Raw genomic sequence first — 14,454 nt, forward strand, 5'->3', positions numbered from 1 at the left:
CTCCCATCACCTACCAGCAGCCCTGACTCACTGGGGAGATTCCAGCAGACAAGAAGCTGGCAAATGTGTCACCCATCTACACCATTGGCAAAGCTACAAGCTGGGGGCAGAGTGGCTTGAGAGTTGTCTTGTGGAAGAGAATCTGGGGATGTTAATCAGCAACTGGCTGAACATGAGCCAGCAGTGTGCCCAGGTGGCCAAGAAGCCAAATGGCATCCTGGTTTGTATCTGAAATAGTGTAACAAGCAGGACCAAGGAAATGATTGTCCCCTTGTACTCAGCGCTTGTGAGGCTGCACTTTGAATACTGTGTCCAGTTCTGAATCCCTCAGTACAAGAAGGACACTGAGGTACTGGAGTGTGTCCAGAGACGGACAATGAAGCTGGTGAAGGGTCTAGAGAACGAGTCTTACAAGGAGCGTCTGAGGGAGCTGGGAATGTTTAGGCTAGAGGAGGAGGCTGAGAGGAGATATGTTTGCTCTCTACAACTACCTGAAGGAGATTTGTAGTGAGGTAGGGGTTGATCTCTTCTTTCCAGTAGTGGATAGGACACAAGGAAATGGGTTCAAGGTGTGCCAAGGGAGGTTTAGATTAGACATTGCAGAATCACAGAATGGTAGGAGTTAGAAGGGACCTTTAGGGATCACGTAGTCCAAGCCCCCTGCTAAAAACAGGTCCACCTAGATCAGGTTACACAGGAAGAACTTTTCCACCGAGAGGGTTGTTAAGCATTGGAATTGGTGCTGGAGTCACCATCCCTAGAGATATTTAAAAGACGTATAGATGAGTTGCTGAGGGATACGGATTAGTTTAGTGACAGGCTTGGCAATGTTAGGTTAGCAGTTGGACTTGACAATCTTAAAGGTCTTTTCCAACCAAAAAAATTTGGAAACATTCTATGCTAACGATTCTATGATTCAGAGTGACTCAGCCTTTAAAAGGGATGTATTTTTTCTTTTTGCTTCCACTAGAGCACAACAGAGTCATCTGGAACTTGGTTAACTCAGGGGATGGTAGATTGAAGAGGACTTGGATGAGAGGATAGGAGATAACCTAGAACTCATAGGGTGAAAAAAATGATAACTCTGAATTGTGTTGGTATACTTGCGCAAATTTGCATAAGGCTCTGCTGGCATTAGCTTCCACTGGGGGAAGCACAGCTGGAACAGAATAGGATTGATAGCAGCAGAAATAACAGCTCTTTCTCATTGTCTCAGTGAAGCAATTAAGGCTGTGATGACTTCTTTATCTCATGACTTCAGACAGTTCTGGGGTCTTAGGAAACATATGCCAGAATCAGGATATGACAATGGAAGATGTGAAGGAGAAATCTGCCAGATCCTGGGTATCTTTCAACCTTTGAGCACTGTAGTGATAAATAAGAAATTATTGGAGCCTGTGAAAGACATGTGAGCTAACAGGTTATATCATATTTCTTTTAAGAGATAAGTATGTTTTTATTCTTCTAGTACCATGGTTGTATGTAGCAGAGAAGAGAAAAGAAGAGGTTTTGGGATACAATCTTTAGGAAAGTAGTACTGGAGGAGTTCAGTTGGATTTGGATATATTCTTTAATCATCTTCCAGCCTCTGGAGGAACATGTTTGTTTACTAGCTTGTTTTCTAAATAGGGCATTTTACCACAACTCTCAGTCCTGGTTTAATGGACAGTTACAACAAGGATATCAAGAGAAACAAAACGTTGTTGTGACAAGGTTGCTTCCAGTCACCTGGCAGCCACAGCTGTGGTGATGACAAGATCTGACTTTATCTTGAGAATTTAATGAGAGTGGAAGCTGTGATCCTTCCACTGAAGGGTAACTAGCTTAATCTCTTTTTCCTTTGTTGCTATACAGTCTGAATCTATGGTGTGGATGCTGGTTTTAAGAGTTTGAAACATCTCTTGAAACTAGTGTCGATCTTGGCTATTACATCCTACTTCTGCAAAGCCAGGATTTAGATCACTATAAAGAAAGTAGCTCTGGAAACTGTACATAAATTGTGTATTCTATCATATTCCTATTTCACTTCATCATCCTTTTTCATTAATGCTTCCACTAAGAGAGCATTGAAAGAGATAGAATACAGGAGCAGAGAGTTCTTTACCTCTTTACTTTTTTTCACTGAAAATAAGAATCTCATATTCCAGATCTGTGACACTTCCCTGCATTGATCTGTAATTTCAAATCTTAGTTGATGATTCTAGCCTGCACAGTTCCCTAGGTAATTCTTCAAGTTTGGTTTGTGGTTTTTAGCTCTCAGGATTTTTCTCTTCACGCATGTGTTCAGCAAGCCTGCAGAAGGTATCTTCCTTTGCTAGTAAGGGCATGTCCTTATCAGAATGGAGTCTTGCTCTTTGGTCCTTCAAAAGCAGTGGTAGTAACTAAACATTTGGAGGTCATGAAAGTGACCATGAGATAAGAACAATTTACTAACTAAAATGAAATAAAATATAGCATAAATTATATAATAATAAAAAGATTTATTTTAAAAAGGGAAAAAACTTTTAAGTGCTGCATAGTGCAATTGCTCCCCACCTCCTGACCAATGCTTGAGCAGCAGTCAGCCCCTCCCTACCAACTCCTTCCAGCTTAAATGCTGGGCATGATGTTCTGTGGTATGGAATAGCCCTTTGGCTAATTTGGGTCAACAGTCCTGTCCATGCTCTCTCACAGTTTTTTTGTACACCCCTAGCTTCCTTGCTGGCAGGGCAGGATGAGAAGCAGAAAAGGCTTTGATGCTGTGTAAGCACTGCTCAAACATCCCTGTGTTATCAATGCTGTTTCAGCACAAATCCAAAAGATAGCCATGTGCCAGCTACTAGGAAGAATATTATCTTAAACAAAATCAGGACCATGATTTAGTTGATTCACTTGGTGTAAGAGATGCCTTCCAAAGAGACTTTGACAGGCTTGAGGAGTGGGCCCAGCTGAACCTCACAAAGTTCAGCAGGGCCAAGTGCAAGTTCTGGCAGCTGGATTGGAGCAGTCCTGGTATTTGTACAGACTGGGAGATGAATGGATTGAGAGCAGCCCTATGGAGAAGGACTTGAGGGTACTGGTGCATGAAAAATTGGAGATGAGTTGTTGATGTCCTAGAAAGCCTGGGCTTTATCAAGAGAAACATACTTTAGCAGGTTGAGGGAGGTGATTCTCCCCTTCTGCTCTGCTCTCATGAGGACCCATGGTGTACTGCACCCAGCTCTGGGGTCCCCAACATAAGAAAGTCATGGATCTGGTTAGAGCAGGTCCAGAGGAGGGCCACAAAAAGGCTGGAATACCTCTCCTTTGAGGAGAGATACAGAGAGTTCTGCTCAACCTGGAGAAGATAATACTCTGGGATGCCTTATCGCAGCCTTTCAATATATAAAGAGGACTTACGAGATCAAGAGAGATGTAGTTGACAAGGCCTGTAGTGGACAGGACAAGATATAACAATTTTAAACTGGAAGAGGGTATATCGACTGGATATAAGGAAGAATTTTTATGATGTGAGTGGTGATACACTGGAATGGGTTGTGCAGAGAAGTTGTGCATCCTATCCTAGGAATAGTTGAAGGTCAGGTTAGACTGGGCTTTGAGCAACCTGATCTAGTGAGAGATGTCCCAGCCTTTGGCTGAGGAAATTGAACTAAATGATCTTTAAGGTCATTTCCAACATGCTTTATTACCCGTTCCAGAAAAGATCTTTATGTTAATACTATATGAATGTAGTTTTCTTTTATAGGTTTCTATTGTAACAAGTTCTTTATTATGACTCTTATGTCAACTTAAGTGGTAGGACAGTCAGTCCTCAAGAAAAGCATCTTTGCATTGTAAGCCAAAGACTCTTTTAGTTCTTTGCAGATTCTTCTGTGACATGATTTTTGAAATGCTGTAAGAACCTGACTTCTATTTCTTCTTTCCTAAAGAGAAATAAAACTGGAAATTGTTGGGGTGGAATTACTTTCCCTTAGCCTCATGTATCTGAAAATTAGATGTCTCATCTCCCTCCATAATAAAGAGATGAAGAAATTCAGTACCTTGGTGTTGTTCATGAAGATAACATTTCTCTAAATATGTCTTCAGATAGACATCTGCACAACATTTTATCCTTTCTCCTTCTTCATTGACTGTTAAAGGAATTTAGACAGCATGCTTACTGTTGGTTACATGAGCTGAGGTGAAGGTGATCAATGTGTTTTATTAATTTGACAATTAATTCAGGAACATACCTTGACAGTTTGTGATATTTTATGGGATATTTTATATCCAGAAATAGGTTTATGAAAGTAGATCTTCTTAGAACACATTGTGAGCTTGATAGTTTGTGGCAGTTTAAAAATAGTTTTGATAGTACCAAAGTGGTAGTTTATTGCATTCAAATTCAGAGAACTCCTTCTGCCTAAATAATGCTTGAGCCTTTGCAGGCACCTTTTCTTTGATAAAGGTGTTCTGAATGTGTGTACACCTAATTGAATGCTTCAATGATGCTTCTTAATCCCAACTCAGAATAATTGAACACTTGCTGGTTGGTAATCAAGAATAGAGTCCACATGGAAGGAAGCAGGCAATAGCTGTGCTACTCTGAAATATGATGTCCAAGTGGATTCCAAAATTCTGTCTCCTTCCTTGTACTTAGCAAATCCTCTATTTTCAACTTGTATATCAGCAAAAAAATGAAGGACGATGCTGCACACTGTAGAGAAGGGGAGAATATGAGTCAGGAGCCAGTGCTCTGTTAGTTCCAACTTTTAGCAGAATTACTTTATCTCAGGTATATGGGATCCATACACAGCAAGTCGTTTCACAACCAATTTGAGGCAGTTTAAGCATAGGTTACTTTTGAAAGAAGTCTGTTCTGCACCTTTCCCTCTGCCAGCACCTGTGAAAGAGTGGCTGCACCAGGAATGAGATCATGCTGATCAGTATGACATGATACAAAAAAGAACCTTAACGTTGTTTTGTAGCTGGATTGATCCTTTATCCTGTTGGTTTTGTAGCCTTGAAACTTTAGCACAAGGTAGGAAAGAAGGTCAGTACTTCTGTGTCTGGTGGCAGCTCCTGTTTGGATAAGGCTGCATTCAGTGACTGTTTTAAGCCAAATTGTAGAATCGATATGGATGGGATGTGTGAAGCTGTTATTGAGAATTCGTAGGAGCAGTAAAGAAGTTTATTCAGTACAACTTTCAAAGCAGTTCACCTTGGTATATGGAATTGACTCGTGATTTTTACTACCTTGATGCAAGAGTATATATAAAAAAGTCTGTTTATGTAAATATGTATTTTGTGGGTGAGGAAAGAAACTTTTATATGTCTTGTATGTTTTCAATACAGATTTACAACTCAATCCAGCTTCTATTAAAGACAAGGACAAAAACTTATTGGTTCAAGTTTGCTTTCTAAAACTCTGCTATTTTAGGTATTAATTATACAAATGATCCATATAAACCAGTTTATGTCTATGACAGCTGCATTAACATTACTTTTTTTCTTTCTTTGATATTTTATCAATAAACTACAGGTTTTACACTATATAATAAGTATAATTTTTATAGTAACATTTCAATGTGGTTTCTGAGTGTTTGGAAATGAGTATAAAATTAGAGCTATAAGGTTATTAAAAACTGAACAACTGTTTTGGGTTTGTCACCATATTTGGGTAGGAAGGTACAGATGGGTGCATGAAATGTCTGTTGTGTAGCAACTTGTTTTTCTCCCATAACTTGTTTGCATGACAAAGAGAGATGGTTTCTCAGATGAGTTTAATATTCTAATCTTCTGACTTTTTTCTCTTTAGGTTGCAGCAATCTATAAAGATGCAAGTATTGGAAATCTTATAAATATAGTTATTGTAAAATTAATTGTAATTCACAATGAACAGGTAGGAAAAGTAAATATTAAAATGATTTCTTTCTAATGGAAGAAACAAAATATGTGAATTTGCATTGTAATAATTCTAAAGTTGAAAATGTTTTAGTTTGGAGTGCAAAATATTTTCTTTGTCTACACAATTTTGTTTTCAAATAGGACACAATGTCAAATGTGAATTGCAGAATGTTTGTTTAAAGCCCGTATTTCCCCATCTGTCTATTAGCATCTCCTGTTCACCTAAATGGACATAAATCAGATATTATGAAAGCTTTATGGGATAACTACCTAAAGTGTGGTTATATGCATGGAAACATGATGGAGAAATGACAACTTTTATAGTGTTTTGATGAAGAGTTTTCAGCCCTAACAGCTATAATGTTTTAAGATTGTAAGAAGTATACACTTTTCAAATGCATGTTGTTTTATATTTGTCATAAATGTCACTTAAAAAAATATTTCACACATGATGCATGCTTATATACATTGATTGATGTAATGGGTTCTCATGACTGACGGATTTAGCTAGATTAAGATCTGATCCTATAAACAAATGTGGGAGTGAACTCTTATGTGGAGTCCTGCTGAATTCCTTTCTAGGTGCTGTCATTGTTTTGCAGATTAAGGGGACAAATGACAAAATAAGTGCAAGTGCCTGAATATTAAGCCACTTATTTCAGGTTATTTTGCCATTTCTTCCTTAGGAAGGACCAGCTATCACTTTTAATGCAGCTACCACTCTTCGTAATTTTTGCTTATGGCAGCAAGCACAAAACACTTTGGATGATGCTCACCCTTCTCATCATGATACAGCTGTTCTTATCACTAGGTACAGTATCTGAAATAGCCATAATTACTCAGCTAGGGCAGACAAGTGCTTCACTTTATTTTTTTTTTACAACATCATTTTTTAATCATTCTCTGATATTGTTCTTAGATAATCAAAGTGAAAATAGACTATCTTGCACTCCTAAACCACCGTATATCAATACATAAGCAATTACTCTGACAGTGCTATGTTAGTTGCTAGCTATCTGATTAACTTTTTGTTGAAGATGATGGAAATTATTCAGACCTGAAATTGTTACAAGGAAATGAAATCTTTAACTGTTGTACATACATATGGTAGGGATATAGTGCTGTACATAATGGAATCAGCTGAAGGATGGTCAGCTTTTAATAGCCTTGGTGTAATTAGAGCTACCAAAAGCTTGCAAATAGAAAGCAGTTAAATATTAGCATATATTCTCCACTGATAGCCTCAGTGGAGATTTTTATGTTTGTTTAATGAAATATAGTCTGTCTTTTGCTGTTCTTTTTCATAATCTTTTTCTCCTGGTGTTCAAGTTGGACACGTTCCAGCACTTCAAACTGTTTGTTATTTGTCCTGAATTTTACGTTGTTATTTTGACAGATGGTCCACTACATAAGGTAGTTTCAAGTCTACTGTGATCTGCACATTTTTCAGCAGCATTTCACACTTGATCTACCTTTTGCATTGCATAGAAATAACATAGTATTTGAATTTTTATTCTTTGCAAGCTAGATAGGGAGCAACGCTGTCACCTTACTCTGGTGAATTTAAATTACTTCCTTCACCAGAATGCTAATTATTTTAATGGACTGTTGCATTAAAAACTGAGAATCAGATATGTGATTGCTGTAATTAATATAGCAACAGTGAAATAGTTTATTTGCTGTAATAACTTAAAATAATTCTCTTCCTTCAAGGGAAGATATCTGCCGAGCTAGAGAGAAGTGCGATACTCTTGGTGAGTTATTCTTTTTTAATCAGTATGATTTTTATAACAGAAAATATATGGTAATTTAACTGAAGGGAGAGAAAATAATTAGGAATAAATCAGAAAGCAGATGCAAACTGTAAGTCACACAGGCAAAAAAAAAAAACCAAACAAAATTTCTCAATACTGTTCTGCCCCGGCATGTACTTTGGTGACAGGCAGTTGTTCCTTTTGTGTAAATTTGCTGCATAGTTGGGTTGTGACTTTCAACTTGAGTGCCATAGTATTTCTTAGTGGAGTCACTCCATCTACATGAGAATTGATTCTGTTAAGCTTTTACATAAGGACTCAATTTTGCAGGTTTAGCAGAGCTAGGTACAATGTGTGACCCACTACGCAGCTGTTCTATAAGCGAAGAAAATGGATTGAGCGCTGCGTTTACTATAGCGCATGAACTTGGACATGTGTAAGTACCTATTTCCCAGCAGGTAAATTTTAAATTTCCTTTTGAATATTAACAATTTTCAGTGATGGGCTCTATGTTGCTATGAGGGCACAGTCTGCTACATTCTTTTTTAGAAGAGTCATCATGTTTCCACCTTGCAGTGAGCCAGCTCTGCCTATCACCGACATGTAGAGGAACTGCAGATTGTATGACTGGGCTTGTATCCTGAACTATGGGAAATACAGGCCATACAGCTGTATACTGTCCTTTTGTCATATGAACTTTTTGGGACACTGGGACAGGTATCTTAGATGTGCAAGAGTCCTGTTAACTCCAACTGCTTTCTAGCCCTGATGGGAATTTACCTCTAAGAAAAAACAATGTAATGCAGAAATATTCTTGTGCTTGATCCTTCCAGAATACAATAGAATAACACAAGGAGAAATACTTTACACAGAAAAATAAGAGAAGATGACAGCATTATATTTTATGAAGCATACCTCATCAGTGATGACAGAAAGGTGCTATACTCTAGCTCCATGAGGCATGCCACAGTGTAGGTAACGATGATGTTGCAGAGCTCAATAGCTAGCTTGTTGATTTTCATGTGCCTGGAAGTTCATTTAGATACATGCTATTTGTTATGGTATTTACCGGGATACAAAATAAGACAGTGTGTTAGTTGTATGAGTATGATGTTGATTTGCTCTGTAGTTTGTGTTTGTTACTGAATAGTAAGAGTTATGGTGTGGATATTGGGCTTGTATGTTCAGTTGAGGAGATGGGTTGTTCATTTAAAGTGACTTATTCCCAAACAGTGGAATTTTACTGGTGAGCTGAAGAACTATTGTAATTGTATAATTTTTAAGACATTTTCAACTCAAAGCTCGAAGCATTTGTTGCTACAACTAAAAGAGTTTCAATTAGTTGTTGCTGAATTTGTTTTGGAGTTTGTATGTTTTGCTTTTTAGATTTAATATACCTCATGATGACAGTTTTAAATGTAAAGAAGCTGGAATTAAACATCAGTACCATGTGATGGCTCCAACTTTAAATTACCATACAAGTCCATGGACTTGGTCCAAGTGCAGTCAAAAATATATCACTGAATTTCTTGAGTAAGTATCGGTATAATGCTATGATTTTGGTTTTGTTTTGTTTTTTTAATGATTTTTAATATCCTTCTGAGAAGTATTTTAAAAGCCTTGCTTAAATACTGTGTGTTGTTCTTAGGTTTAATCGCCCCTGTAAGGCCTCAGTCCTCCAGAAAAATACATGTATTTAACTCTTTGGATGATTAATGACTTTTTAAAATTTGCTTGCATTTTTTTCTTAATATAATGGCATTGCTTTTGCAAAATATCTTTAGTATATTTTTAGTAGGTCAAAATAGGCACACTTTATTTTTGGAAGTTTTCATCTAAAAAAGAAATGGTGGGTATAATTTAGACAGTACCGTCTTTTTTTCCTGTAAGAGTGTGAAAATGAGAAATGACATCCAGAAAGCTCAAAAACTTAAGCTTTTTTTTTGTAGATCTAATGCAAAATCCAATAAAAGAAAATCAAATGATCTGATTTATTAATTTCAATTAAAGTCACTGTGTAGGCAGGTAGGCTTTCAAACCTGTAGCTCTACTGAGATATGCACATGTAAAGTGTTGTGTTGAGTAGGCTTCCAATGAATTAAGAGTGATTTATTCACTTTTTTTTTTCCTGTTTTTACAACAGTACTGGTTATGGTGAATGTCTCCTAGACAAACCTAGCGGAAGAATATATGATCTTTCCTCTCAGCTGCCTGGGTCAATGTATGATGTCAATAAGCAGTGTGAACTTATGTTTGGTCTTGGGTCACAAGTGTGCCCATATCTGGTGAGTGATCAACACACAGGCATGCTCAATCTATACTAAAAAATTACTGAAAGGTAGTTTTAGAAATTTGCTTTAGAAATCAAATCTCAGGACCCTTGGTTTTGAAAGAATTTCGTCCTGCACTATTTCAAAGTTCAGGTTTTGTTTTGTTGAAGGGAGAGATTTCAGTGGAGAGTGTTGCAGTTGGATTTATTAGAAATAAATAGAATCAAAAAGTAGGATGCAATAATTTTGATTTGCACATCTGTAAGTGGGATTATCATTCCTTTAGAAGATCTAAAGCTGCATAAATTAAGTCTACCTGCAACTCCAGAAATTAATTATTTCAATACTTTCTAACAATGTATTCACATTATAGCTTCTATCTTATGTTAACAAGTCTTCCTTATCTGCTTCTTTTAGTAGTTTTTTTAAATTTTAAACTTGAAAGTTAATAATTCAAATACTTGTTCTAAATGTTTGATCTGAGGTGTAGATTCCCACTACTTTGTCAAAGATTAAAACAATATTTTCATGCCTTTTTAGAGTGTACATTTTCCATACTTAACCAACAATTTATTTAAGCAAAATTGGAATCTGGAAAGAAAACTTCAGTAAATCAAGACTGAAACTTAAGTTGTGTTTTGAAAACTTTGTGGCCTGTACAATGTAAAATTAATACAAATACGACTTCATTACTGTCAAGATGTCATGTAGAGACAGGTTTTGTAGCTACCTCTACTAGTCTTGCATGGCTTGTTGGAGTTATTGAGACAATTTAAGATTGGATTGTGACTGAATTAAGTAGAGATTTTTGTGAGGCTAAATGTTGATTAAAAGAGTCAGGGTTTTTTTGAAATATTATAGAAAAAGTAAAGAGAGATTCAAAGACCTAAAGATGGTGTTACTGAAGATGCTTTATAAATGTTACAATCCATAAAGGTTGTTTGTCCATTATTAGTCTTGTAACAATTTTCTTGTTTTTCTAAATTCTTAATTTTCCAGTCAGTGTATTCTTAAGAAGAATTCTGTGTAGAGTCTTTTTCTGGTGACAGTGTGCTGGGTAGTATAAACTGTAACACCTTACCTACTTATAAATGATTTTTCCTACTGAATGAGAAAATGAAATTATCTATTACTTCTAACGGAATCAGTTTCAAGTATTCCACATTCCTACTTTGCCTTAAGCAAAATCCATTTTGTTTTTGTAGTGTTTTATCTGTGAAAAATGGTAGTACCAATAGCAAACAATAAGCCCACATGTTGTGAGAAAACAATACAAATATCCTAGCTAATGTCTGAAATGGTGTTACAGGAACAATAAAAGTAATCTTATTTTCTTTTTAGAAACAATGCAAACGCTTATGGTGCACAAGCACAGAAGGTGTTCACAAGGGTTGTCGTACTCAGCACATGCCTTTGGCTGATGGAACAGTTTGTGGTGTGGGAATGGTAAGCATTGATTTGTGTCTGTTTGAAAAGCTCAGATCATTCATAATAACTTGGTTCTTTTTCCGCATTGGCAGCGCTCCAAAGCTGAATTCCCCTGGAAACAAGGCACCCCAAAAGCATGTTTGTCTTGTTGAAGCTGTTTCGTTAAGCCAGAACAAATAAAGTGTGACTGACTAAAATTCAGGAGTATGCTTTTTTGGAAAGAGGGAGTCTTTGGATTAGAATCCTTATTTTGGTAGATATTTGCACATTGTGTCACATGGTGTGCACATTGTGTTTCAGGCAAAATGCAAAAAGCATGTGTCAGTACCTCTTCATCTACTCCAGTAAGTGCCTTAACCATGCAACTTGTATTCATATAGTCTTACCTGTTGTAACATAATTGGGGATACTTGGGTCTGTCCCATGCTAAATGCCAGGAGCTCTTTTCTCACTTAAGCCCCAAAGCCTGGGACTGCCTGGCTGTGTGAGGTATGGATTGAATGCTTTGCATTCGGATGATATATAACCTTTCTCTTTACCCATAAGAGTCATGGGTATCTAATTACTAGACATAGTCAAGGCAAATACAGAACCTTGACAGAAACAGAAGTAATTGTGGAGGCCAGCTGAATTCAGAGTTCTCAATGAAGATTTGAGGGTTTTAGTTTTGGATTTGTGTGTAGTTTGGGAAGTGCTTGAGTTCTTCACTGATCTAGGCTTTGGCTTCTCTGTATCTCAGTTCACCACCAGCAAATAGAAGTATTTTCTTATGTGTCAGGAGACTGTGAGAATAAATATTTCAGAGGTGTTTTTACATGGTCAGATCTGACAGTGAACTTAAGTAGGGCTGATTTGTTGAGCTGCTTTTAGTAGTAGTGTGCTTTGGCAGCTTCAGGGGCTATGGAAGCAATGTTAACTTTTTACAGGTTCAAAGATGATTAAAAGGATATCTAGTCTAATTTCTATATATAATAGGCTGCTATATTTCACTCAGTTATTACTAGATTTCTAGATTACTAGATCTTTACAGATTTTTTTTTTCTTCTTCTTCTGTATTTGGTGAGACAGTAGCAGTGAAATTCTGTCTTAATAGATAACAATTTAGTGAGTAAATTGTCTCAAATGGTTTCTTTCTCCCTTGCAAGATTAGGAAGTTATTTGAAGGGTGCAGTGGAAGCTGTGCTTGATTAAATCTATGCATGCAGATTGTGTTACAATGTTTAACTCATTTATCAGTCAGTCACTGATCAGAAAGGTTCATATTTTATATAAACTTCATGTATAATCTTTAGTTCAATTGACTCTAATTTGATAACATCAGAGGATTGCTTTTATAGAAGAGTACAAAAATTTATTTTATGCAATTACTGCAGTGAAACGAAGTGTAGGAAGCGAAGAGCTAATTACAGTCATTACCTCTGAAAGATATAAGGAAGAAGAGCAATTATTCTGGCAAATTGTCATCTGTTCCTAGTTAAAGGAGAGCTCCTTTTAAGCTCAGTTGACAAGTTTCTGTTGATGTAAATGGGAATAAGACATGAGGACTAGTAATTATAATTAATGTTTGCTAGCAAGCTAAATAAATTTATATTTGTCATTTGCAGCATTATTGCTGTGGTGTATGCAAAGAACATACATTTAAGGCATTTGTCATTTTAACGTCAACTTTTTAAATGTAAATTTGGCACGTGAGTTTATTTTCACAGTACACTCTTAGTTTTCCTTCAGGTTCTGTGTCTGATTAGTGGATCTTGCACTATGAACTGCTCTAACTGTCCTAGTGTCTTTGCTTCTGTTACCTTCAAGGAGATACAAATCTAATAATATCAGAAACTCTCAAATGAGCAAATGGCTATTCCTGAGAGCCAGCAATTCTTAATGGAATATCTTCTTGCCATATGCACTCTATTGGCATTCATCCATTTTGAAAGAGAATTCTATTGTATGTCTCATGTTGCACACACCTGTAGAGCACAGTAACAGTACTTAGTAGTAGTAGGTACAGGAACCATTTTCTTAAAACATTAAAAGGAAGATGCAGCCTATAATTTCAGTGTCTTACAAAGAATAAAGAAAACATTTTCTTTAGAATTTCCAATGTGAATTCTGTAGAGTTAATATTATTAATTTTCTGTAATTAACGTTACTAAAATAGAAAGTTTGCACTTTTACTTCAATTTGCTCTCTAGTCAAATTTCTTTGAATTTATTTTGTTTTTTAGAAAGTTATTCTATTAAAAGGTTTCTGTAGTGAGGAATTTACTTGGCTGTATTACTCTGGGATAGTACAAAAGACTTCACCTTGAACATAGGAAGTTTTGTGTTGGGATTTTTTCCTGTTCTTTCTGAAATTCCAAAGAAGTGAGTTTGAAGAGCAATTAAGATTTTGCCTTATTGAATATCTTTGTTCAGATTTAAAAAAACTCAAACAAAAAAAAAAAAGAAAAAAACAACCAACCAAAAAAAACCCCAAACCAAAAAAACACAAAGTAATGTTAATAAGTAGAATCTCTAAATTCACTGGATTTGTTCATAGTTCTAAATCTAGAGGGTACCAGTTTTCACAGTGTTATTTATGTCATTCACAGAAAATACTTAAACCCATTTTGTGGAGGACCTGATTAAAAAGAGTAGTAAGATAGTAGTATAGAAAAGAAATATCTACACTATTCTGTGTAACCAAATTTGGTTACAAGCCAACTAATGTACAAACTCTCCTTATGCTTATCTCCAGCTTATACCTGGCTAAGAATCATGGCTTCTGTATTAGCAGTGTAGTTTAAATGATATTCCAGAAAGGGTAGCTCATCTGTTGGAGTTGCTAATGCACATCTGATCCTTAAAATCCATCTCCAAACACGAGTTGGTGAAACCATCTACCTTCTGGGAATGGCATTCTCAGAACAAGTTTTTTTTTTTTTTTTTTTTTGCTAAGAAAATAACCAAGTACCCAATAAAGTGTCTTTTTTAATAGTTTTTTTTTTTGACACTCAAAAGAGTTGTGCTCTGATCCTTACTGGATTCCCAAATGGAATATAAATATGCCCATATTCCATTGATTTATTTGAATCTCCGTTTGGAAGGGAGATGTAGGAGGTAGCTATGTGATTCTGGACCAAACTTTTCCATGTCCTGGAG

At 36.3% G+C, this 14,454-nt stretch overlaps 1 protein-coding gene across 1 annotated transcript in view; it reads left to right on the plus strand.

Moving 5' to 3' along the window:
* The window catches only part of ADAMTS20 (ADAM metallopeptidase with thrombospondin type 1 motif 20), a 90,811-nt gene that overhangs the window by 25,703 nt on the left and 50,654 nt on the right, over nucleotides 1-14,454 (plus strand). The window contains exons 5-11 of the mRNA XM_062020444.1: nucleotides 5,777-5,860; nucleotides 6,552-6,676; nucleotides 7,579-7,619; nucleotides 7,950-8,055; nucleotides 9,006-9,152; nucleotides 9,763-9,904; nucleotides 11,231-11,335. Of these exons, the coding sequence (XP_061876428.1) occupies nucleotides 5,777-5,860; nucleotides 6,552-6,676; nucleotides 7,579-7,619; nucleotides 7,950-8,055; nucleotides 9,006-9,152; nucleotides 9,763-9,904; nucleotides 11,231-11,335 (750 nt within the window). The remainder of the gene's footprint in view (nucleotides 1-5,776; nucleotides 5,861-6,551; nucleotides 6,677-7,578; nucleotides 7,620-7,949; nucleotides 8,056-9,005; nucleotides 9,153-9,762; nucleotides 9,905-11,230; nucleotides 11,336-14,454) is intronic.

This window comes from Colius striatus, chromosome 1 (genome assembly GCF_028858725.1).
Source record: "Colius striatus isolate bColStr4 chromosome 1, bColStr4.1.hap1, whole genome shotgun sequence".
NCBI lineage: Eukaryota > Metazoa > Chordata > Aves > Coliiformes > Coliidae > Colius > Colius striatus.